Source organism: Petaurus breviceps, unplaced genomic scaffold (assembly GCF_028583685.1).
Source record: "Petaurus breviceps papuanus isolate PSGF00001 unplaced genomic scaffold, PetGlider_PUasm1.0 37, whole genome shotgun sequence".
In the NCBI taxonomy this organism is placed as follows: Eukaryota; Metazoa; Chordata; class Mammalia; order Diprotodontia; family Petauridae; genus Petaurus; species Petaurus breviceps.
This window is the reverse complement of record NW_027186296.1, coordinates 38,396,900-38,422,957: the sequence shown is the minus strand read 5'-3', so window position 1 is coordinate 38,422,957 and position 26,058 is coordinate 38,396,900. Positions and strand designations below refer to the sequence as shown.

Here is a 26,058-nt window from a genome sequence, read left to right as displayed (position 1 = left end):
TTCTGCAAAACAGTTTAAAATATGACTACTCTGTTTTTAGTGTATTGTTTTCAGGGCTTCTTAAACTTTTTCCACTTGTGACCCCTTAAACACTTCTTAACTTATATTTAAGTGAATTTTTCAACATTAAGTAAATTCTCATTGACATTAGAAGTTAACGTGCCTTTAAGTTCTCTTTCTCTGCCCTCTAAATAAATAAAATTCTTGTTTACAACATTGTTATACAGAAATTTTCAAAAGTCATTGTACATTAAACTTTAATTAATGTTACTAAAAGGTAGTGATCATAAGAATAGAATCATGAAATGGAAATATGTAGGAAATATAGGAAATAGGAAATATGCAGTTATTTTCTACTAAGAGAGATACAGAAATGGTAATGGAACACAAAAATATGAGATTTAATATAAGGAAAAAAGGGGTGGGGAACCTGCAGCCTCGAGTTCACATGTGGCCCTCTAGGTCCTCAAGTGTAGCCCTTTTGAAACTTAACTGTGTAGTACAGATTCAATCAAATGGCTGTACTTGAGGACCTAGAGGGTCACATGTAGCCTCAAGGCTACAGGTTCCCCACCCTGAACTAACCCCTTCCTCTTTTCATCACTGTCTCTGACTAGGTGAATTGTTGATAAACATTAGGAGAGCCAGGGGCATTTTTTTTTTTAAAGCAATTGGGGCTAAGTAACTTGTTCAAGGTTACAAGGCCAGTTATTTCTGGGTGTGGTGCTAAGTATCTGAGCCCGGATTTGATCCCCAGGTCATCCCAACACTGGAGCCTGTGCTTTTACTCGCTGAGCCACTTGGCCGCCCCCAGGGGCATTTTTAATTGGCCCTTCTACCACTGCTATCTGGCCTGATGCTGATGGCTCAGCTAGCTAGAACCAGTAAACATAAGAATGTTGGAAGATAAAAGATGAATCTCCTCTTCCTCTATTCAACTGATTAACAAAAGAAAAAGTTCTAGGCTATGGTATATGGATGTAGACTGCATAATGCTTTTGGAAAAGCCACTTATTTTTTGGTACCCTGTAAATAAAAGGAAGTGAAGGGGATGGAGAATAGTTTCCCCTGGGACCTAAGCATCCATAAATACTTCTGTGTAATTTTATCCCTGTCCTAATTACATGAGGGCAAGGATCACCTTGCCCAGTTTCTTCATTGTATAGATGGGAAAACGGAGGCCCAGACGGATGAAGTAATAGTAATAGACATGAAATTCCTAATTCTTAATCCAAGGCTCTTTGTAATATACTCTGCTGTCTCTATGTGACATAATACTAAACTGGTGAAGAACCATATGCCTGTTGACATCTTAGGCTACTGTCTAACAATGTTATTTAATTCTTACATTGGTACATAACCTTTCATGTACTCATCTTATTACTCCAACTAGATTGTAAACTGCTTAAAGGCATGAACTATATTTCATATTTATTTGCATCCACTCCCTCAGCCCAAACCCCCAAACTAAGTGCTCTGCACGTATTTGTCAACTGATTAATTTATTTCCTCTAGTTTCACTACTTTTGCACTCTATAACTAAAAATTCTTCTCCAGAGTTGCAAGGAGATAGCTCATTCCTAAAAGAAAAGAGGGTAGCCTTCTCCTCTAAAGGTAAATAATAAGAAAAAGTATGCCATACAAAAGAGAATCATAGAATTCTCTTTAGTGGACAAAATGAAAGCAGAGTCTCACGAAGTTCTAAGGCCACCTGTCTGAAGCTCTTCAAAGTCTTAAGAATATGAATAACTGATTTACTTTAATAAAGACATACTTGTTCAATGTTTAACATTTTACACATAACAAAGCAGCAATAGCTGCCATTTTTAAACTATTTTAAAAGTTGTAATCAAATCATAAATCACAGAATAAAAAGACAAATAATCACTCAACTTAACTGTTTTGTCATAAAAGATATAAAACCTGAGAGTCATTAAGCAAGAATAAACTTAAGGAGGGCTTTAATTCATTATCATTTCTTCAGAAAACATTGAACATTAAAATATGAGAAAACATGCACATCCAACTTTAGTAACCAAGGAAATTTTAATTTGTATTAGGAAAAAAATTCTTTGAGTCCAAGAGATTGAGCAAGATTAGTCAAGAGAAAAAGAGAATCTCAGAGTTAGAAGATAACCTATAAATATTATCTAGTGCAGCCTATATATATCCAGGCCCAGATCTCAGTACACACAAAGTTTCTGTTAATAAATCTGTGATGGGAACTCCAGTCCTCCCAATGCAGCCCATCCCACTCTGGTACAGTTCTAATTGTGAGGAAGTTCTTTGTTATATTCATCAACCACTATGCCTTCCCTAGAGGCCAAATAAAATAAGGCTAATAATTTATCAAGCTAGCCTTTCTAGTAGTTAATGATAGCTATTACTGTGCTTCCCTTCACTTCCCAACTAATACAAAGATTACCTCAGAGTACTTACAAGCTCACCACTAGTTCAAAGCAAAGGCAGCACTGAAATACCTATCCACAAATTTTCCCCAATGTTATCTCAAATTCTACTATTATTAAATCAAGACCATATTCAACTGGCCTGTATTTCTTTTCAAAATTCTAAAATAGGAGAGAGAACCATTTAAATCATTAACACCTTAGTGTACATTAGCTAATCAGATGCTTACTCTCTAACCCAGGGATGATAACAAATGATGTCAGGGGTTATCTACAAGGGAAAAAGGCAATGAATAAGGAGAAAATGCCATAAGAAGAGTAAATGATATGTGAGAGTTTTTCCACCTGTTCATCTATTAATGAATAAAATACTTAAATTCTACAACTTGCATTTTTGATGCTGCCCATAATACTTTTTAAAAAACACATACCCTAGGTCAGTGAGTGGAGGCTTATCTCTTCCTCTTCTATAACAAAGGTAGATCTGTGGCCCAACAAGGCTTCCATTATTGAGATCTGCTGACAATCCAGTTGGAGTAACATCTATACACGTATAACCCTTTGGTACTTCTTCACCAAGAGATTTAATAATAACTGTCACATCTGTAATAGGTTCTTTTGGTTTAGCTATTTTATGACATGCATCATTGAAGTGAATTTCTTCTTCAAGAGGCTTTGAAATATCAGTCAACCCTGCTACAACAAAATAGTCAGCCACACGAGGTCCCTTGTTTTCAATCATCTTCCATTACAGAAGGATACATCTGAAAAGAAAATAGGAGAGACTAAAATTCTTTGTAACATCAGGTAAATCTAAATGGCTTATGTAAATACAAGGGCAGATTATGGCAGATAGATACAATTCAGTAATAAAAATTGGTTCTATATTTTCATAAGAATATCACCTTTAAAAGCCTATGACTTCAGGGGCGGCCAGGTGGCTCAGCGAGTAAGAGCACCGGCTCCAGTGTCGGGATGACCTGGGGATCTAATCTGGGCTCAGATACTCAGCACCACACCCAGAAATAAGTGGCTGTGTAATGTTGAGCAAGTTACTTAACCCCGATTGCTTTAAAAAAAAAAAAGCCTATGACTTATTTAAGTTAATAATAATAATAATTTATCAATACTTTAACAGCAAAATTCTCTTATGTCAGCTATCTAACGTCATTTAGCTTCTTTTGTCTTCAACTAGAAGAAATTGCAATATAGCCACATCTTCTATATCTCCACTGTGCAAAGGGAAAGGAAATTTAATATCCTTCCCAGCACATAGTGAAGCCACAAGCTATAGTGAGCCAAAGGCTAGTATCAGAGTCAGATCCAGGTCTCCCCTTCTGACACACATTGGTATTGTGAATCTTGGCAAGGCAAATCACCTCTCAATGCCCTAGGCAATTCTTTGACTAGACACTGCAGAAAGTGCCCTGTAAAATAAAATCACATTTCCAGTTTCATTTTATCCTCTCTCACCCTAAGTAGACTAAAATTCTTGCAAGCAAAAACTTTACAGTGAATTTTTATATACTATTTTATAGCGAATCCCCTTATTTATATCATCCTTATAAAAACTTACCCTTTGAACTTACTATTTGAACCATAAAGAGAGTTGGACTGGAGTAGTCTCTAGAGGGACCTTCCAATTCTGAAGTTCTATGATTCCTTTAAGGCTAATGAGTTACCTTAATTTATGACATAATGAATTTCTATTTCAGAAATAGTTTGTAAATATTTTCACTGTTTGCTACAAAACAGTAGAGAATTTTCTGTATCAAGACAATTTTCTTTAGAGATTTGTAGATCTTATGCATAATTTCTAACAGGCAAAAAATCCCTGTATGAGGTACTATTAACTGGTAACTAATAATTTTAAAGTTGCTTCCTAAATTGATACTACTAAGGGAGCAATAAATACCTGCATTTTGAGAAGGCTCTGCTAATCATCTAATGAGAAAAATTCATCCACCCTTTTTCAAAGCTTATATTCTTCTGTCCTAGTGGGTGCCCCAAAAGTCATAATTACCTGATTAATTTTATGTAAAAAGTTCTAGAAAGCATGCACATAAATAAGCTAAGCAAGTTTTCATTAAGTCTTATTCCATATTAATGACTGTCAGCAATAATAGGGGAGATATTGCCATTCAAAATTCCTACAGCTAACAAGGATAAAGTATAACATTTGAACCTTACACAGTCTTGCAAATGTTTCTTTAAAAATAAAATCCCCTTTGTCACAAATTGATTCGTCTTTGCCCACTGCATGGAAGGACTGAGTAGACAGCAGCCAGCAGCTATATATTTCTGAAGATTCAATTCAATTAAACATTTATTGAGGAACTGTATTAAGCACCGGGCATACAAAAATGAAAATAAAGTCATCCCTGCTCTAGAGAATGTAAAGAAAGGAATGGTGAGGACATGTGGAGGTTGATCTCTGTTCTGAAACTCTCATCCCTAAGGCTAAACTATAGAGATTTCATATATCTTAGGATCTGAGTTTCTTCCACCTTTAAGAAGGAATTGGACTAGATTAACTTTAAGCCTTCAAGCTTTATGGACCTATGATTTTTTTTTTCTCCTCCTCAAATGATGAAAAATACTGCATGTTTAGTTGTTCAAGTATGTAGGATTTTGTATTTGGTATTAGACATATTTTGTACAACTAAAGTGTTGCTACTATCAGTCACAAAAAGATTAAACACTATCTGAATGGCATGAGGCTAGATATTATAGAAATACAATTAGTCAAAGTCCCTGCTTTATTTTAAATGTATACAGTCTTACTGGAAATGCTCACTAACATATAATCTTTAGAATCATTAAAAATGTAATAATTTAATGTACTCAATATAATGTTAAGGTGTATTTGTTTCTTATTTCATATATACTACTACTTCCATTAGATATTAGTGAAACTTAAAAATACCTTTTTGGTTAGTTTCTGAATGGAAAACTGTTCACTGTAGGAAATGTCCCAGTTGAAGCCAAATTGCTCCTGGATGGCTGGAAGTAGTGGGGGAGGTATTTTAGAATGAGATAGTTTGTCAAGAAGGATCCAATCCCCTTTTTTCCTAGGGTCCTTTTCTCCTACATGACTGCTTCTCAGCCCAACTTTAGTACTGCTTTTCTTTTCACACATCTGGCTGCTCTTGATGAGTTCATGTTACCTATTTAAGACACATCCTACAGTACTGAAAGAGTCAGTCTCTAGTTTTTGAAAGATCATGAAGAACTGCAGAGGTACCACCAAAGCAAATAAAGACAATTATCCCGAGTGTCAAAAAGCAGAAGAGAATGAAGTTTGTAAACTATAGACCAGTGTGCTTGACTTTTATTCCATGGAAAATTCTAAAGTAGATTTTTATAAATAATGTCAGACAAACCTCTTTTCCAGTTGGACAGGATTATTAGAGAGATAGATGAAATAAAATTTTAGGAAAGCATTTAACGAGGTACTTCATCTGGTGCCCAGAACTGAACTTAGTATATTAGATATAGTTGACTAAGGCAGAATATAATAGGACTCTTTCCCTTGTTTTAAGAAAGACTGTTGCAGACAATGGCAGCTTTTTTTGGGCTACTATGGCACAGTGTTAACTCATACTGAGCTTGCACTCCAAGAAAACCATTCAGTTTTCATAGAAATTGTTTTCAATTCATAATTCCCCCTTATTATGCTTGCAAAATTAAATTAATTCATGTGGAGTTGATATTTTCCTCTATCAAAATTCATCTTCTTTGATTCAACCAATTGTTACAGCCTAAGATCTGTTTGGATCCTAACTCAGTTATACAATGTCAGCTCTCCTTTACAGCTTCCTGTCATCTATAAATTTAACTTCCAATGGTTTAAATTCAAGTCATTAATAACATTGTTGAGCAGCACAAAGATAAGAACAGATCTTAGGAATACTCCACTAAAGATTTTCTTCCAAACTGACATTGATTCATTAGTGACTACTTAGGGTCCAGCTATTCAAACCAAATGTACTACTATCTCACCCACAGATTATTATATTTATAATGATAGCAGGACAGACTTTGTCAAATGCTTTGCAAAAAAAAAAAAAAAAACAAAAAACCACAAACCAAAAAAACAAACCCATGGCATAATGCAGAGGTGTCAAATTCATGGCCTGTGAACCAAATGATAAAACTCCAAATGTAGAGGGAACCAGTTTAAAATATAACTGGTGAAATTAACAAAATTACAAAATAACAAAAACAGAATAAAACATAGATAATGTTAATTTGTGGTTTTCTAAATCAACATATGGGCCAGCAGGAGTTTGCTTCTATTTAACAGAAGATAGGGAAACAGACTTGCAGTCATGAAAATTTTAAGGTCAAATCTTGCCTCAGACATTTACTAGCTCTGTGACTCTAGAAAAGTCATTTAATCTCTCTGAGCCTTAGTTTCCTCATCTGTAAAGTGAGGGTAGCCTAGATGGCCTTCTAATTTCCCTTCCAGCTTTAAATCTAAGATTCTATGAATCTGTGGATCACTTTTGTTCTTCTTTTTTTGTTTTTTGGAAGGGAGAAGGCAGGGCAATTGGGGTCTTGCCCAAGGTCACATGGCTAGTAAGTTTAAGTGTCTGAGGCCAGATTTGAACTCAAGTCCTTCTGACTCCAGGACTGGTACTGGTACTCTATTCACTGTGCCACCTAGCCACCCTGATCACTTTTGTTAAAAAAAAAAAAAACCAAAAATAAAAGCCACAAATAGACCATGTTGCAATGCTCATCCAATTCTTATATATCATTCCTAAAAATTCCACCTATCCCCAATATCTCTACTTTTGTTCTAAGTGCTCCCTAACTAATTACTAGAAGCTGTATGACTGTGATGAATTCTAAACTTCGGATGGTATAATGGAAAGTTCATTGGATTTAGAATCACAGAATTTGAGAGCTGGAAGGGACCTTAGTGGGCCATCTAGGCCAACTCAAACTTCCAAGTCTTCCAAGGGGGGTAACCCATGACCTCAAGCCCATTCCACTTTAGGGCAGTAAGTTTTTCTGTGCATCAAGCCTAAATTTACCTCTTTATAACTTCTACTAATTGCTCCTAGTTCTGCCTTCTGGAAGTAATTGCCCGCCAGAGAAGGAGGGCAAAGTCTCAGCCCATAGCTCTCCTGAATCAATCATTATATCACACCCTGCTTTCAGCACCCTCTGCAGCTTCCTACAGCTCCACCTATATCAATTACATTTTCTGAGCCTACCAATCTCCCCATTCCCTTTTCAGGCATTCACTGCTCTCTGACATCCTGGGAGCGCTGAATCCTGAGGCCAAACCCCTAGGGTTAATGATAACCTTCTATAACTCATTTCTAAATGATTACTGAACTGTCACTGCCTCATACACTCCCCAATCCAGTGATTCTGAACTATCGTTCAATCCTATTTTGAGTCCTCCATTGACTACTGCCTTATTCCCATTCTTCTCTTAACCTAACCACTTTCCCTCAATGTCCCATTCTAAAGCTATTCATCCCTTTCATTGTGCTTTTTGGAATACCTGCTGCATAGGTACCAAACTTGTTTCCATCTTAAACCTTTTCCTTTCTCACTCTTTCCATTTTCTTACACTTGATGAGACCTAGCTCCCACCTAATGACGAAAGCTTCCCCTGCCCACCCTTTCCAGCACTGGCTATACTTTCACTCATACCTGAGACTCACTGGTTGAAGTAAGAGAATTGGAACACTTTGCTCCCCATTGCTACTTCCAAGCTTTCTTTCTATCACCATCATTCAGAAACCTCTCCTCTTTTGAGGTTCACTCAATCTACATTTGTTATATAATCAAGATTATGGTAGCTGTTATTTGCCAACCTCTAGGACAGCCTCATTCTTTGTTCAATTAATTCAGTGCCTGGATCACAATCTTTCTCTCTTGCCCAACTTCTGCCCTCATACGAAGAAAATTTAACATATATATATATGTGTGTGTATTATGTATGTATATGTATATATATACACACACACATATATCTGACACTTAAACACTTTAACTTCCCAATTCCTAAACTTCATCATTTCCCATGAGCTACTCTGCCACCCCTTCTTAGTTACACAGTGATGATTATATACCTTTGATCTTACTATTAACCGTAAGTATTCCTCTTCCATGTTCATAAATTCTGGAATTCCCATATCTGGTCACAATCTGTTGTAATTCCTTCTCTATCTTGTAATCCCCAATGATGTCCTTTTTCCTTATTATGACCCTCAATTCATTCCCCACTCAACTCTTTCCCAGGCCTTTCCCTTTCACTGACTAAACTCTCTTCCCTTTCCCATCCTGACCCCATGATGAACTATTTCAACATGATACTGTTCTCTTCTTGAGTTCCTTGCCCCCTTATCCTAACAAGATCTAGGCCTGCCAAGGCTCAGTCCTGGCTTACTCACACCATCTGATGTCTTCTCTTACTCGTGCTGCCAAAAGAAGCTGGGGCAAAAAAACTCATGAAACTATACTGGGTCGACTACACATTTATGTTACATAATCTCACTGTGACAGGAGAATCCTTTTACATTTTCCTAACAGATTCATTATCACACTTAAAATAACTGCTTTTCCAAATCTTTTCATCCCCCCTCAAGCCTCCCATGGTTCCTCCTCTTCAACATTCTTGGCTGAGAACTTTGTCTCATATTTCACTGAAAAAAAAATGTGGCTACTTGCTAAAAATTACCTCTTCTCCCTTCCCCCTTATCTCACATCACTCAGATGCAGTCTGCCACTATACCATCCACTTCTGTCTCACATGTGATGGCCCTTCTCCTTGCCATATCAAACTCCTCCTCTAAATACACAAGTGATCCCATTCCATCTCATCTTATCCAACAGATTGGCCCCTCTCTCACTAATCTTCAATATCTCCCTGTCTAATGGCTCCTCTACTTCCTATCAACACATCTATGTCACCTCATACTCAAAAAAAAATCCTCACTTTATTGCTGCTAGCTACTGCTTTTCCTCCCTTTCATATTTAAACTCCTTGAGAAGGCTATCTGCAACCAGTGTCTCCGCTCCCTTTCCTCTCATTCTCTTCTCAACTCTCTACAGTCTGGCTTCTGAACTTATCACCGAACTCAAACGGCTTTCCCCAAATTAATAATTATCTCTAAACTGCCAAGGAATGTTCAAATTACTGAATAATTGTGCTCCTTTCACATGCCTGCAAGGCTACGCTTAAGATTCTGCAAGCTAGGGCTCAGTAATATGTGAACCAACAATTACCAAAAGAGCAGGCTGGTTTTCTTTTTTTCCTGTTTTTTTTTTCTTTTGGGTAAATAGTAGTTTATTTTTTCCAATTACATGTAAAGACAGTTTTCAACATTCATTTTTAAAATAAGATTTAGAGTTTCAAATTTTTTTTCTTCCTTCCTTTCCATATCCCATCCCAAGATGGCAAGAAATTTGATGTTATACATGTGCAATTATGTAAACATATTTCCACATTAGAGATGTTGTGAAAGAAGAAACTGAACAAAAGGGAAACCCCATCAAAAAAACCCCCAAAGTGAAAATAGTATGCTTTGATCTGCATTCAGACTCCATAATTCTTTCTCTGGATGTGGACAGCATTTTCCATCATGAGTCTTTTAGAAGAGCAGGCTGGTTTTCAAAGAGACAGAGGAACAAGAGACCAAATTACCAATATTCAGTGGATTATGGAGAAAGTAAGGGAGTTCCCCCAAAAATCTACTTCTGCTTCATGGACTACACTAAGGTTTTTGACTGTGCAGACTACAATAAAATGTGGCAAGTCCTCAAAGAGATGGGAGTACCAGATCATCTTACTTGTCTCCTGAGGAACCTGTATGCAGGCCAAGAAAAAACAGTTAGAAATGAATGTTGGAACAACTGATTGGTTTAAGACAGGAAAAGGAGTATGCCAAGGCTGTATATTGCTACTTTATTTATGGAACTTATATGCAGAGTACATCATGAGAAATGCCAGGCTGGATGAATCAAAAGCTAGAATTAAAGTTACCAAGAAAAATATCAATAACCTCAGACATGCCAACGATACCACTCTGATGGCAGAAAGTGAAAAGGAATTAAGAAGCCTCTTGATGAGGATGAAAGAGGAAAGTGTAAAGGCTCCTTGAAGCTCAACATCAGAAAAACTAAGATCTTGGCAACTGGTCCCATCACTTTCTAGAAAATAGAAGAAGAGATGGAAGCAGTGTCAGATATTATGTTCTTGGGCTCAAAGATCACAGCAGACAGCAACTGCAGTCATAAAATTTAAAAATGCTTTCTCCTTGGAAGGAAAACTATGGCAAATCAGGACAGCATACTAAAAAGCAGAGACATCACCTTGCTAACAAAGGTTCATATAGTCAAAACTATGGTTTTTCCAGTAACAATGGAAGGCTGTTAGAGTTGGACTATAAGGAAAGCTGAGCACCACAGAATTAATGCTTTCAAATTGTGGTGCTGGAGAAGACTTCTGAGAGGCCCCCGGACAACAAAGAGGTCAAATCAGTCAACATGTAAAGAAATGAATCCAGACTATCCACTGGAAGGTCAAAGAATGAAACTGAAGCTTATATACTTTGGCCACATGATGGGAAGACAGGACTCACTGGAAAAGACCCTGATGTTGGACAAGACTGAAGGCAAAAGGGGATGACAGAGGAAGAGATGGACAGATAGTATCATGGAAATGATGAACATGAACTCGGACATACTTTGAGAGATATGGACGACAGAAGAGCCTGGCATGCTGTGATTCATGGCGTCACAAAGAGTTAAATACAACTGAACAACAACAAAATAATGGTCTTTTCTCAATTCTTATTCTTCCTGACTTCTTTGCAGCCTTTGACACTGTCAACTGCCCTCTTTCCCTTGATACTCTCTTATCTCTAGGTTTTCATGGCACCACCCTCTTCTTTTTGTCTTTCTATGTGTGTGACCACTATTCCATCTCTTCTTGCTGGATCCAAGTTATGCCCACTAACCGTGTATATCCCCCAAAGCTCTGTCTTGGGCCCTCTTCTCTTTTCCTGCTATATTACTTTGATTGATGAGTTTTTTATTTCTCCTGGATTCAATTATCATGTATATGCAAATGATTTTTATATCTACTTATCCAGGCCTAACCTCCTTCTAGAAATCTAGTTGCACATTGCCAACTGTCTACTGAGCAGCTCAAAATGGATGTCTTATAGACATCTTAAATTCAACATGCCCCAAACTGAGCTGATCTTTTACCAAAAATACTTCCCTCTTCCTAACTTTCTTATTAAAAGTAGGAAATGTGTGTGTGGGGGGGGGGGGTCGAGCCAAGATGGCAGAGTAGAAGCAGGACCTCCCTGCTGCTCTGCTTCCACCTTCCTCAATCCATGTAAAAAGGGGACTCTAAACAAACTTTGGAGCTGCAGAACCCACAAAATGACACAGAGAAGCTAACCTCTGGCTGAGGACAGCCAGGAGGATTCCAGGAGGAATCGGCCAGCACAGCGCTCTGGGAGCCGAGCCCAGGGTGGGCCTGACCAGCAGCCAGCCGGAGGGACTCCAGATCAGCAGCAGCTGTGGCCGTTTCCAGAATTATCAACACATAGATGCGAAGGACAAAGTGAGAGGTCAGTGCAGTCTGGACTTTGGGACCCAATAAGTGGGAGTGAGTGGCTTTTGGCCCCCCCCCCCCCCCCCAACAGACGCCAGCACAGCCAGCCAGCACCACATGGCGGCTTCAGCTCCTGGCCTGCAGAGTGTAGGGGGACCAAGCACCAGTCTGAGGGGTAATCGCTCTTGCATTAACCTTCTTGGATCTGGATTGCAGTCTAGGGTGGAGGTCCTAGGGTGTGTGTCCAGCTTGCCAGAGTGTGTGGATGCCTCAGAGAGGTCACGCATCTAATACCTCTGGCAGCTGAGAAAACCCCAGCGTTTGGGACGAAAGCTCCCCTGTCTGGTGGCAGAGTCCTACTGTGGTAAAAAGCCCAGGAGTCAAGTGACTGAGGAGCAACATGACCAGGCAAAGGAAACAAAGGAGACAGAAGATTCCAACATTACACTCCTATTTTGGGGACAAAAAGGAGCAAAGCATGGAACAGGAGGAAGACAGTGAAGTCAGAACTCCTACACCAAAAGCTTCAAAGGAAAATACAATCTGGTTACAGGCCATAGAGGACCTTAAGAAGCAGATAAGAGAAGTGGAGGAAAAATTGGGAAGAAAAATGAGAACAATGCAAGAAAATTATGAAATGAGAGTCAACAGCCTGACTGAAGAAAATAACACCTTAAAAAACAGACTGACTCAAATGGCAAAGGAGGCTCAGAAAGGCAATGAGGAGAAGAATGCCTTAAAAAGCCAAATTTTCCAGATGGAAAAAGAATCTCAAAAGCTCACTGAGGAGAGTCATTGCTTCAGAATTAGATTGGAGCAAATGGAAGCTAATGACTTTATGAGAAATCAAGATGCTGTTAAACAGATCCAAACAAATGAAAGAATAGAAGGCAATGTGAAATATCTCATGGGAAAAACCAATGACCTGGAAAATAGGTCCAGGAGAGATCATTTAAAAATGATTGGACTGCCTGAAAGCCATGATCAAAGTAAGAACCTAGAAATCATCCTCCAGGAAGTTCTCAAAGAAACCTGCTCTGATGTTTTAGAACCAGAGGGCAAAATAGAGGTTGAAAGAATCCACCCATCACCTCCTGAAAAAGATTCCAAAAAGTAAACTCCTAGGAATATTATAGCCAGGTTCTGGAATTCTCAGATTAAGGGGAGAATATTCCAAGCAGCCAGGAAGAAACAATTTGAATATTGTGGAAACACAATCAGGATAACCCAGGATCTGGCAGCTTCTACACTGACGGATCGAAGGGCTTGGAATATGATATTCCGGAGGGCAAAGGAGCTGGGATTAAAACCAAGAGTCACCTACCCAGCAAAACTGAGTATTATGTTTCAGGGAAAAATAGGGTCATTCAGTGGAATAGAGGACTTTCAAGCATTCTTGCTGAAAAAACCAGAGTTGAATAGAAAATTTGACATTCAGATCCAAGAAGCAAGAGAAGCATGAGAAGGTAAACAGGGAAAAGAAATCATAAGGAACTTATCAAAGTTGAACTATTAACATTCCTACATGGAAAAACAATAATTGTAAGTTATGAAACTTTTTTCAGTAGTTGAAGGGAATAGAAATATGTCTATGTCTATACATGAGGGTATATGGGCATATGAATACATATGTGAATGTGTGTATATATGTTTACAGGTATACATAGATAGAGGGCACAGGACTGATTTAACAGGAAGGGATGATACTTAAAAGGTGAAATTAAGAGGTGAGAGAGGAATATAATGAGAGGAGATGGGGAGAGACAGATTGGGGTAAACTATTTCATACAGAAGAGGCAAGGGAAAATGGTTACAATGGAGGGGAAGAATAGGAAGGCAAAAGGGAATGGGTCAACCTTATTCCCATTGAATTTGGCTTGAGGAGGGAATGAAATACACACTAAACAGGGTGTCTCACAGGACAGTAGGAGGGGAAGGGGATGAGAGGGGGTATGATGGAAGGGAGGGCAGGCTGGGGGAAGGGAAGTTGGAAGCACCCACTTTTGAAAAGGGATGGGATCAAAGTAGAGAATAGAACAAGTGGGAGGTGGGATAGGAGGGAGGGAAATATAGTCAGTCTTTTACAATATATCTACTATGTTATTGTTTTGCATTAGCCACACATGTACAACCTATACTGAACTGCTTATCTTCCCAGTAAGGGTGGATGACAAGGAAGGAAGGGAATGAATCTGGAATTCAAAGTTTTAAAATCAAATATTCCAATATATATATATATATGCTATTATTAATACTATTTTACATGTAATTGGGAAATAAGATATACAGGCACTGGGGCATAGAGATCTACTGGAAAAGTTGAAAGGGGTATGGGAGTAAAATAAATAAATAAGTATGCTTCAATCTGTAAAAAAAAAAAAAAAGTAGGAAATGTTTCTTGCCTTTCTTTGTGCCTCCAGGGCTTAGCATAGCGCGTAGAATATCACAAATTCTTATTAAATGTTTATTGACTTGACTTCTAAAGCTAAGCAGAATATGTTCTATGGAACCTCGTCCACGTGACAACCTCTCAAATATTTGACAACAGTTATCATATCTTCCACTGAGCTTTCTCTCCCCCAGGTAAATATCCCCTTGTCTTTCACCTAACCATCATAGTAGCATAGACTCAAGACCCTTCATCATCCTGGTTGTGCTCACCTAGACACTCTCCAGTTTATTCAATGTCCCTTTTAAACCTTGGCACCCAAAATTGAACGAAATACTCCAGGTGAGGTCTGACTTAAGTCAGAGTACAATAGGACTATCACCTATTCCTGGAAACTGCCCCTCTTAATGCAACCCAACACTGCATTAGTTTTTCTGGCTATCACATCATACTGCTGAGTCATACTGAGTTTGCAGGCACTAAAACCCACTATCTTTTTCATAATTACTATTTATCCATTCACCTGAGCCTTGAGTTCAGAAACCTGAGTTTAAACCCCAGCTTTAAAATTAGCTACCTGTATGAGAATAGGTAAGCCATTTAACACCTTCGGATCTCCTTTTCCTCATCTGTAAAATGAAGATGCTGGACTAGCCTATCTTCCCTGCTAATTCTAAATCTTATGTAATTCAAATGAGTGGTCAAGAGAATCACCTGTAGTAGAACAGGAAAGTGTTCTTCAGTGCCAGTACAGATATCTCCAGGATCACAGAGAGAGTTCTGACACACACATCCCCCCAGCAGGAATTCTGGAATTCATAGTATTCCCTGAGTTACCTTGTTCAAAAAGGCAGCAAAGTGCATAGGGGGCTAGCTTCAGAGTCAGGATGTTGTAGGTTCAAGTTTCACCTCTAATATACGGTTGTATGACAAAAAGCAGTCACTTAACCTCTCAGTGTTCCAGACAACTCTCTAAAATGATAAATTGCTGGAGCTTCCTTGGTGGAGGTAGCTTTCTCACTGGGAGCTACCTATACAGATGACGTCACAAGTCCAGTCCCCTCCCACCTATTCTCCACCCTTCTTGCAAAAATAAATTCTAAAGGAATCCATAAATGAGTATGGCAGGTCAGTTGAAAAGTGATAGTCAACTCAAACAAGGGTCAGTCAGGTGAGAGAACTTACCAGTATCATTGACAAAAGGCTCCAATAATTTTTTCAAGATGTATGCTATTATTTCATTTATTATACTAAATAGAACTGACATGTCTATGTTAAATCTAAATTAAATTGTCCCTATGTTGTTATGAGGAAACAACATCTGCACCATCAACTTCACGGTTATTTTGAGGAATATAAATAAATATAATACAAACATATATAAATGTGAATTATCCTTAGGCCCTAATAATAATTATATCCAAAGATATAGTGCTGCTTTTCATCACAACAGCACAATTCTCAAAGTTCTAAAGAATCAGCAGCATGTGGTCCAGCATAACAGGTCAATCTTACCCTACAAAACAAATGAAGATTATTCTTGGAGCACGCTGGCTCAGATGACTCGGGTGTCAGACCATCTCCACTATGGCAATGATGCATACTGTAGAATACCCACTATGGTCAAACACTCATTCTTCAAGGTTCTATTTTTACATGCTCTCTGCTTTATAGCTATGCTTGCTTCAACCACATGTCCATGTCAAGGTTCTGTTTGATTATGTAGGTAGGGTCTATGTTAGTTTAAAACTTTGCTATAGCACCTTGGACGGTATCATGCACATGTAAACTGAAAACATATTTTTCTATCATAATTATCAAGATATAAGAAATTTGTGGACTGTTAGGTGGCACAGTGAAAAGAGCACTGACCCTGGAGTCAGGAGAACCTGAGTTCAAATCTGGCTTCAGACACTTAACACTTACTAGTTGTGTGACCTTGGGCAAGTCACTTAACCCCAATTGTCCTGCCTTCCCCCCACCCCCAAAAAAATTAATTAAAAATTGTTTAAAATTTTTTTACAAAGATATAAGAAATTTTTAAAACTTAAACTCTGACTTAATATTCCTTAGCCTAGGTTTACTATTAAACTATCAATGAATGGCATATACACTATAGCTTTCCAGCCATCTCTGAAAAGAGGAAAAAAATCTCAATACTTAAATTTTATTTTATTATGTATAAAAACAATTTTTAATATTCATTTTTTAAAGTTCTGAGTTCCAATTATCCCTCTCTCTCTCTTCTCTCCTGGCTCCCTGACAAGGTTAATAAAGTGATATGTTATGCATGTATAATCATGTAAAGATTAAAATTTATTTTCAAATGGTATTACTAAGTGGTTTTTTGGAAGCTACCAGCATAGAAACTGAAAATGAGGAATTATACTTTAAAGTGAATGATTTAGAAGAATTGAAACAAACTTTAGCAAAAATTACTAGGTTTTCTAGTATACTAGATATACTGTCTCCAACTACCCTATTGGGCAGCTTGAACTGGATATATTGTAGACGTCTTAAAACTCAACATGCCCAAACTGAGCTGATTACCATTGCCCAAAAACCTTCCTTCTTTCTAACTTTCTTATTAAAGGCAGGGAGTGTTTCTTGCCTTTCTTTGTGTCTCCAGAGCTTTGCACAGTGCCTGAAACATCACAAGCTCTTATTAAATGCTTGTTGATTTGACTTCTAGGGCTAGGCAGAACATGTTCTGTGGAACTTCTTCCATATGACAACCTTTCAAATACCTGAAGACATTTATCATGTTCCCCATTAAGCCTTCTCTCTTCCAGGCTAAATATTTCCATTTCTTTCAACCAATCATCATATGACATAGATTCAAGACCTTTCATCACCCTGGTTGTCTTCTCCGTCTAGACACTCTTCAACTTTCAGATAGTAATTTCATAGTATACTCGTTTGATTAACTTTAGTTTACAACTGAATGCTCCAAATTATCACTAAGGATAACATATGTAACTGATTTTTATTATGTAATATTTTAAAAGCCATAATAGGCACTTAAAATAACAATAATACATTTCATATTCATTGGCAGAGAAGCAAATTGTATCATTCAACTTCTATTGTCTTGTCTCCGTGAAGAAAAACCAATACCACAAAGTTAAGAGTTGACAAAACACACAATGCCAAGAATACTAGTTGGCAGCATTATAATTTTTTTCAAGCTCTGAATCCTACTCATTTCTCTCAAGAGCATTCTGATGCTCAAAGCATACACCTATTTTTTTTTTTTTACTTAAACAATTTGCTTCTTACGAATGTTTCTGTTTTAAATTTTAAGGCATAAGCATCATTCAAGATGACAAGGCATAGAGTACTGAAAACTTCTACTTTGGAAATACACAATTAACAAACACTGCCAGTAATTCCAAGTGAACAAAATAGTGGTTTATAGCACCCCTCATAGCCCAGAGAAGGGGCTAAAAATGTGATTACCACAAATGTACCATGTGCCTAAAACAGCACAATTGTTCACTTTAGGCTCTTTGGAAAGTATTGTGGGAAAACCATTTCAAGTCATGTACAAAAATTTGGCTTTAATTCAATACGTCATAGAAATGACCTCTGCACTAAAGCATAAGCTATCCAAACAATTTTGGGTTTCTAAAAACAAGAATTTGATTCAAGAACTTTCCAAATGATTAAAGTAGTATAAAACCATAAAAAACTTAGGATAAGGAGCAGAAATATACTGCGTTGAACCAGTGGTGGGAGGGAAGGAGTCCCCTTTACAAATCCTTTTTGCTCAATTGGAGTAGAGTTTTCAAAGAAGAACGTTTAAGTGACAGATGTGACTAAATAGCCTCTTAAAATTTCTGATACTGGCTTAGTTAGTGTTCATCTGAAACTTACATCCAATTTCCATAAGACCAGAAAAACCAGAGGGAGGAATGAAATATCTCTGTATAGCTTATCAAAATAAGACTGAGGGGTTACTTGCAGGAGCTTGTGGCTTCAACTAATAGAAACAATAAAAACGGATTTCTGTTTCCTGTTTCTATAACTATCCAAGAATTCTTCTGTTTACAGGCTCTCCCTTCCCCCAACCCCCTCAGTTAAGCATTTGCTCCTCAGGTCAGATCATAAGAAAAGACAAGAGAAGAGATATTAAAGAAAGTATAAAGCTTCCTCCAACATAAAGAACAACCAAAAACAGGAAGGGAGGCAGTGTGGTCTGATGGCTAGAGAGTAGGCCACAGAACCAGTAGGATCTGGTTTCAAGTCCTGCCTCTGATACTTTGACTCAAGTTACCCCTTCAGAGCCCCAGGCAACTCTTAAAGATTATTAATTTACAAAAAAGCTGCTGACTTGTATTAGAGAGAGCTGCCTACCCCAACAAACTTTAGATCCAGTCTCTAACCCTATAAAACAAGTGATGATCAGAAAAAATAATCTGTCCAGAAAAATGAACAGTGATGAATTCAAATAGTGATTTCATGGAGAATTTGACCATTGAAAAAAATAAGATGGGATCAGGAATAACAGTATATTAACAACCACTAGTTCAATTCTTCCCTACTCCAATTCATCTTAATAAAGTTAATGAACTTCCTGTCCTAATTACATCACTTTCCAGTTCAAGAAACTATTCCAGCTCTCCTGATTTCCTTATGATATCAAACAAAACTCCACTATCAAGAATTCAACTCCATACTGCCTCCATTCTGTCTCATTTTTGGCCACTAATCTCTTACTCACACTATTACATGGTTGATCACCCTCTTTCTCCTTTTTACTCTCTTCCCTCTAGGTTTCTGGGAAACTCCAATTTGTCCTCCATTTAGCTGATAACATTAGTCTCCTAAAGTTCAGGTCCAATTATGTCACCTTCTCCCTCTCCCCATGAACTTTAGTGGATCCCTATCATCTCTAGGATCAAATATAAATTTCCTTGTTTAGCATTCAAAATCCCTCATAATCTTCTCCCCAGCACCTTTCCAGTCTTCTAATACCTCATATCTGTCACATGATCCATTGACAATGGCATCCTTGCTGTTCCTCAAACAAACGCTCCATTTCCCAACTCTGGGCATTTTTACTGACTGTCCCTCATGCATGGAATGATCTTTCCTCCTCATCTCTGCCTCCTGGCTTGTCTGAAGTCTCAACTAAAATCCTACCTTCTACAGAAAGCCTTTCTCTTAATTCTCTTAAAGTACCTTCCCTCTGTTGATTATTTCCTATTTATCCTGTTAAATAGCTTGTTTTTACACAGTGGTTTGCATGCTGTCTCTCCCCCATTAGACTGTGAGCTCCTTGAGGATGGGCACTGTCTTTTGCCCTTCTCTGTATCTACAGCCCTTACCATAGTGTCTGGCATTATGTTGATGAAGTTGCTTTAAAAATGTTATTGACTGACTAACTTCAAGGCTCATATCAAACACCATCTTCTGTAGGAGATTCTTCATGGTTCCCACAGTTGCTAGAACCCTGCTTGCCTTCTAAGATTGATCTTTCATCTATTCTATAAGCACTGTACCTAATTGTAGTGTGTGTATGTACCCATTTACTTACTCTTTCCCATTAGAATGTAAACTCCATGAGGGCAGAGACCTTATTTTACTTCCTTTTTCTTTCTAGCACTTAGCACAGTGCCTGGCTTAATAAATACTTATTGATTCATTGGTTACTCTTCACATACTCAACTGCCTGGTCAAGCTGGCCATCACACACAATATTCCATCTTCCATTATTATGCCCTTGTACTGGCTGTCTCCCATTGCTGAAATGCATGCCCTCTTCACAACTACCTCTTAGAATTCCTTTTTTTCCCCTGAGGCTCAGCTCAAATGTCACCTTTAAAATGAAGCCTTTCCTGATCCTTCAGTTAACTTGTGCCTTCTTCCTCAAATGATCTTGCATCTATTTTGTATATGCCTACTGTCTACAAAATGAAATTAATGCTTATAAATTAAAGAAAAAACTAATGCTTATAAAGAAAAAACTTAACTGCATTACTTATGAAATGGGGTATGTAATAGGTTCATCGAAATTTCTGGTTTATCCAGAAAATAATTAATTTTGACTATTGCTAAAAATCTCTCCAGGAATGTATTACTAATTTGCTTTCTTTTTCTTCATTAAAAACAATAAAAGTTAACAATAACAACTGAATCTTTCAGAAATGATTTAGAATAGTTACTATAAACATAAATTACTACATATGTGTATATATACACATACACATATATATGTATTCATGCATTGGCATGAATTCTGACGGTATAGTATAAGCAAAGGAAATAGATGATTTTTAGAAGCCTAATAAAATTTAAGGAGTCTAAAAATAATATTGTCCAATAAGGCCCTTGGCAAAATTGCAAAATAGAAGCCTCTCTTTGGTACCTTTCACCTGCCCTGTGGCAATCTAAAACTCCTTGCTTCAATGACATACCCATGCCATTTTCTTGGGTACCATTCATTTTCTTGGCACCTCTAACTCTCATTCTGTAAGGGTCATAATCTCAATTTAGGTGCTGGAAAAGAAAAGAGCCTAATTATCTGAATAAAGTTATTCAAATTATGATATGAATGACAGTTGGGCTTAAACTTCCCTGAGGTTATTCCTATTTTAAGGAAGAACTTATTAAGCCAATGAATCTCTAACTGGTGAAGATGAAGAGATATTTTTGATTCAAGCCTTCCTTGCTGTAGAACATTTGCCCTCTCATTTGTGAAAGATTATATAACCTTGGTGTAAGTCTTGGACAAGAGAATTAAAATTTTAAGCTGGGAAAGACCTAAGAAAATATCTAGTCCAGTCCTCTCATTTTACAGAGGTAAAAATTTGGATATAGAGAGGCTAAATAGACAAATGAATAGCTCACATTTATAAGTTACTTTTATGTTTATAAAGCCCTTTTCCACAATAACCCTGTGACAGAGACAACACAAGTTCCTTATTTTACAAATGAGGAAACTGAGATTCAGAAAAGTTAAAGGACTTGTTCAAAGTCATTCAGCTATTTAATGGAAGAGCTAATTTAGAATCCAGGTTTTCTGATTCTCAGCCCAGAGTTCCTTCTTTTTTTTAATAAGTTCTTTAAAACAATTCTCTTTGGTCAAATAACCTGATTTTTCATTTAGAATATATAATCATTATAACTATGATGCTTCTAAGAAGTTTGATTGAATATATACGGACCCCCCCAAGTACCTCAGCAATTATTTTTAAATAAATCAGTTTATTTTCTTATCACATTCTAATATTTTATGAAAATACAGTGGCAGATGTGCTTTCCTTTTATAGCTATTTGAAGGAACTAGTTAATTGAAATTTCACTGTAATTCATTATGAATATAAAAAAGACACTTAATAGAAACAATCTAAAACAAAAATAGGAAAACACTTACATATCGCTGAAGGTCTCTGTCTCTTAAGTGTTACCTGATGCTAACTTCAGAATGCTATAGCCTCCAGACCTTGAAGAATTCTGATCTGAAAAGAATAATAAAGTTTAAATGAAGTCTTGCCAAGAATGAACATGTTTAAAGGTTGCATACTAGAGAGCTTATCAAATTTACAATCACTAATTTCTTTGTTAATAAATGTGAAGAAAAAATATTTTTACTATATAGTCAAAATGTTGAAAATAATGATGATATTTATTTAAAATGACACTGTAAATGTGGCTTTAACTAGGGAAGACACATGATATAGCAAAAAGAACAATGTACTTAGAGTCAGAATACCAGCTCTAGCTTTGCCATTAAAGCTTATGATCTGGGATGGCTAGGTGGTGTAGTGAGTAAGAGTGCCGGTCCTGGAGTCGGGAGGACCCAGTATCAGTTCCAGCCTCACATACTTAACACCCACACAAAATAACTGACCGTGTAACTTTGGGCAAGTTACTTAACCCCAATTTCTTTTTAGAAAAAAAAAAAAAGCTTATGATTTGATCTTATTGAGTTTTTTTCCACTAGAAAATGGGTGTAATAATATACCCTCAAATTCATCCTTCAGAGGGTTATTTTTGGAAGAATCCAATGAGAAAAAATCTCATAAAGTTCAGGTCTGTCCATGTCACTCTCTCCTACTCAATAAAGTACAATGGTTCCCTATTACCTGTAGGATCAAATATAAAATCCTCTGTTTGACTTTTAAAACCTTTTATAACCCTGCCCTTTCCTACATTTCCAGTCTTGTTTTATTTTATTTCCCTCAACCTACTCTGATCCAGTGACACTGATCTTCTTCTATTCCACAAACACTTCCCTACTCCCTGTCTTTACTTTGGCTGTCTGCCATTCCTAGAATGCTTTCCCTCCTCACCTCTGCCTCCTGGTTTTCCTGGCTTCTTACAAGCTCAGTTCATATCCCACCTTCAATAGGAGGCCTTTCCTGGTCTCCTCATCCCACTCCTCTCTAAAAGGTACTTTCCATTTACCTTCCACTATAATCATCTTGTATGTACAACTTTTTGCATGTTGTCTCTCCCACTGGAATATGAGCTCCTCAAGGGCAGGGACCATAATTTTGCCTTCTTGGTATTTCCAGTACTTAAAACAGTTCTAAGCATGTAGTAAGCACTTCATAATTACTTGCTGACTTGACTAATGTATATGCAAATGTTTTGTATCTTAAAAACATTATATAAATGTGTGGCATTATTATTTATACATTTATATTTTGAAAATGAAAACATTTTAACACATAATATCTCATATGAAACCCAAACTTCAACCAAGGGCAACTTTCACCCATTAAATATATAATTTTTAAAAGCCAATTAGTGGGAAGAGAAAAAAAAAGTCATTGACCAGAAGAGTAAGAGATTATACCATACCCTCTACAAAAAAAGGGGGAAAGTACTCATGTGAGGACATTCAAAAATATAAAGTATATATACATCTGATATGATATGACAATTTTCTGAGAGGAAGTACATATATTTTTAAAGAGATTTTTTTAAAGCATAAAGTTGGCATAAACAACTGGACTTAATCTGTCACTATCTTCATGATACAAATAAATGACAAATGAGGTGAATAAAAAATTTTAATATATTATTAGACTTTCCACTAAAATTCTATTCTCTTGTCTAATTCTAGTGTTGTGATGCTGAATTCCTGAAAGCTAATTCCAGTCAAACACAAATTCTAGAAGGTCCTATTAAATGGGAGAGGCTTAAAGTGTGGGCCCAAAAAGGTCCAAAATTAAATCAACCATCAAATATTTACTCAGGACTTACTATTTGCCAGGCACTGTGCTATACTCTGGGGATACAGAGAAAAAAAAAAAAGAAATGGCCCCTGCCATTGAGGATCTCACATTTTTTCAGAGACAAAGTATATACCAAATAAATTCATATGTATGGGGGACTGGCTGATCCCATGGAAGATGGTAGGGAGTAGGTGGTATTTTTCTACATTGAAGACACTAGGAAGATAACAAGTGTCTTGGAGAGACTGGTACATGCTACAGCTCCTGTGGGCCAGTTAGGAGCAGCCTTTTTCATTGCATGTGTAGCTAGAACTGTCAGCATCTTCACAAAGACACAAGTCAGCTTCTGGCAGCTCTCTTCACCTGACTGTGTTTAGCCATATACTGGGGGGGGGGGGGGGGGGGGGGGGGGGGTGGATAATGGTGTCTGGTAGAGAAACTCTGCTTGCTGCAAGGGAAAGGGTCATGGGGCCTTCCCCCTCTAAAGTCTTATGTCCTACTCCCCTAAAGAAATGGGGCTTCCTTAGCCTGCTTGCCTGTCTGTTTTCTGTTCTGGGTGAGGGAAGTATAGTCTTTGGATCTGAATCAAGAACATGAACCACAAGGAATCGAAGCCAAGTACTACTGGTAGCCCAGAATTAATGCCCTGAGAATCAAGGAACAATGGCTGGGAATGACCTTCAGGACTCCAGCTCAGCAGAAGGACTCATCATCCAAGAGCAATGCCACCTTTAGACAAGAACTTAGTGGGACCTCTGCTATGTAGGCTACATAAGCTAAGTGTTGAGTCTAATCTCTTTCTCTTCCCAAACCTAGATGGTTTGGAGTATTATGTTCCTGAGGTTTTGGGGGGAAACATTTGTAGATTTGTTCTTGCTATAGCATTGCTATATCATCTCTTTATAAAAGCATTTGATTTTAAGTAGCTAAATGGAACTGAGACACTATTCACTGACTCCCTAAAATAGGGGTAATTCAATCAGTAAAGGCCTGAGAAGAGAAGAGGGGACTGATGTCCCCGTATAGTACTCTAACTCTTCAGGGTATCTGAGAACTCTGATGTAATAACCTTGGTCCTGAGAGAGTGTGGCCAGAGTACACGTAGTTCACATAAATATAAGATGATTAGGGGAAGGGGAAGTGGAGGAGAGAGAAGGTTCCAGTAAATGGGGGAAGGGATAAGGAAAGGCCTCAGCTTCCAGACAAAAATGACTTCCTGAATAGAGGCAGATCATCCTTTTCCCTATACCTACTACATACAGCAAAACCCTGAAATTTGCACCAAATAGAATAATGATCAATAATTCCAATGAAAAATTGGTGATTTCTTTCGCTCCAGAACTACACAAAAAGTCATTACATACATATACATAATATACATACATATACAAAAAGAGCATTAAGAAAGGGAGCCAGCAAAGCCAACACCAATACAAACTAATAAGCCAACAGTCTCCCAGTAATATGTTATACAAGACTGTGTTCAGAGAATGAAGAATCCAAGAATGGAGGGTTTCTAGATAAAAGTTCTAGGTAGGGTGATCAGAAAATGCATAGCATTTTTGGAAGCTATGTTCAAGGCCCCCAAGGAAAGTAACTATACTCTGTCTGAGAAGCCAAAGAAAACCTTGAAGATCCAGTACTTTGGACCTCAAATATTCAGGGAGGCCTGGTGGAGGTGGGATGGGATGGAGAAAAGAGTTAGAGATCAGATGCACAGGAGCACAGGAACACAGGGAGAGAGCAAGTAAGGCTGACCACCTCACCCCAAAGTACAACAAGGGGTCAAATCTGGCCCTGGTACAAATTCCCAGTTCAGGAACTAAAGCCGGAGAGATGAGTAAATCAAAAGCCCAATCAATATTAAAAATAATTATAGCTCTAGAGATGCAAAAAAAAAAAAAAGCTGGCCTAAAAAGAATGAGTAACTCTGTAACAATGCAGGCAGAGGCTTCAAAGGAAAAAAAAATTCACAAGGACTTCAAGAATGCCTAGCAGAAATGAAGTATGAGATAAATGTTTTGGAGGAAATAACTGAAAGGTAAATGAAATTTAGAAGAGAAAATGGTAAACCTTACTCAAGTAATGAACCAAAAAAAAAAAACTCCAAACCTACAACAGATACTCTGAAGAGTTAGAGTATCTCTTCTCTGTCATGAGCTCAACAATTCTAAAACACAGCAAGGAACACTAAAAACAAAATCAAAAGAATGAAAAAAGAGAAGAGAATGTAAGCTGTCTCCCATAAGAAAAAACTGTTGGGGGTAGCTAGGTGATGCAGTGAATAGGGCACTGGCCCTGGAGTCAGTAGAACCTGAGTCCAAATCCTGCCTTAGACACCTGATCACACTTACTAGCTGTGTGACCTTGGGCAAGTCACTTAACCCCAATTGTCCTGCCTTCCACCCTCCAAAAAGGCAGAAAGAGAGAGAGAGAGGGAGGAAGGAAGGAAGGAAGGAAGGAAGGAAGGAAGGAAGGAAG

General features: G+C 37.6%; 1 protein-coding gene across 7 annotated transcripts in view; it reads right to left on the bottom strand.

Annotated features, from left to right (window-relative positions):
- The window catches only part of DENND4A (DENN domain containing 4A), a 152,246-nt gene that overhangs the window by 102,258 nt on the left and 23,930 nt on the right, over window positions 1–26,058 (bottom strand). For 6 of the 7 annotated variants that reach the window (XM_069098265.1, XM_069098268.1, XM_069098267.1 and 3 more), the window contains exons 2-3: window positions 21,768–21,852; window positions 2,840–3,172 (exon numbers count right to left, since the gene is read on the bottom strand). In XM_069098265.1, the coding sequence (XP_068954366.1) occupies window positions 2,840–3,150 (311 nt within the window). In that variant the 5' untranslated portion in view covers window positions 3,151–3,172; window positions 21,768–21,852. Of the gene's footprint in view, window positions 1–2,839; window positions 3,173–5,334; window positions 5,412–21,767; window positions 21,853–26,058 lie in introns of all 7 variants that reach the window. The other variant, XM_069098266.1, reaches the window with a different exon arrangement.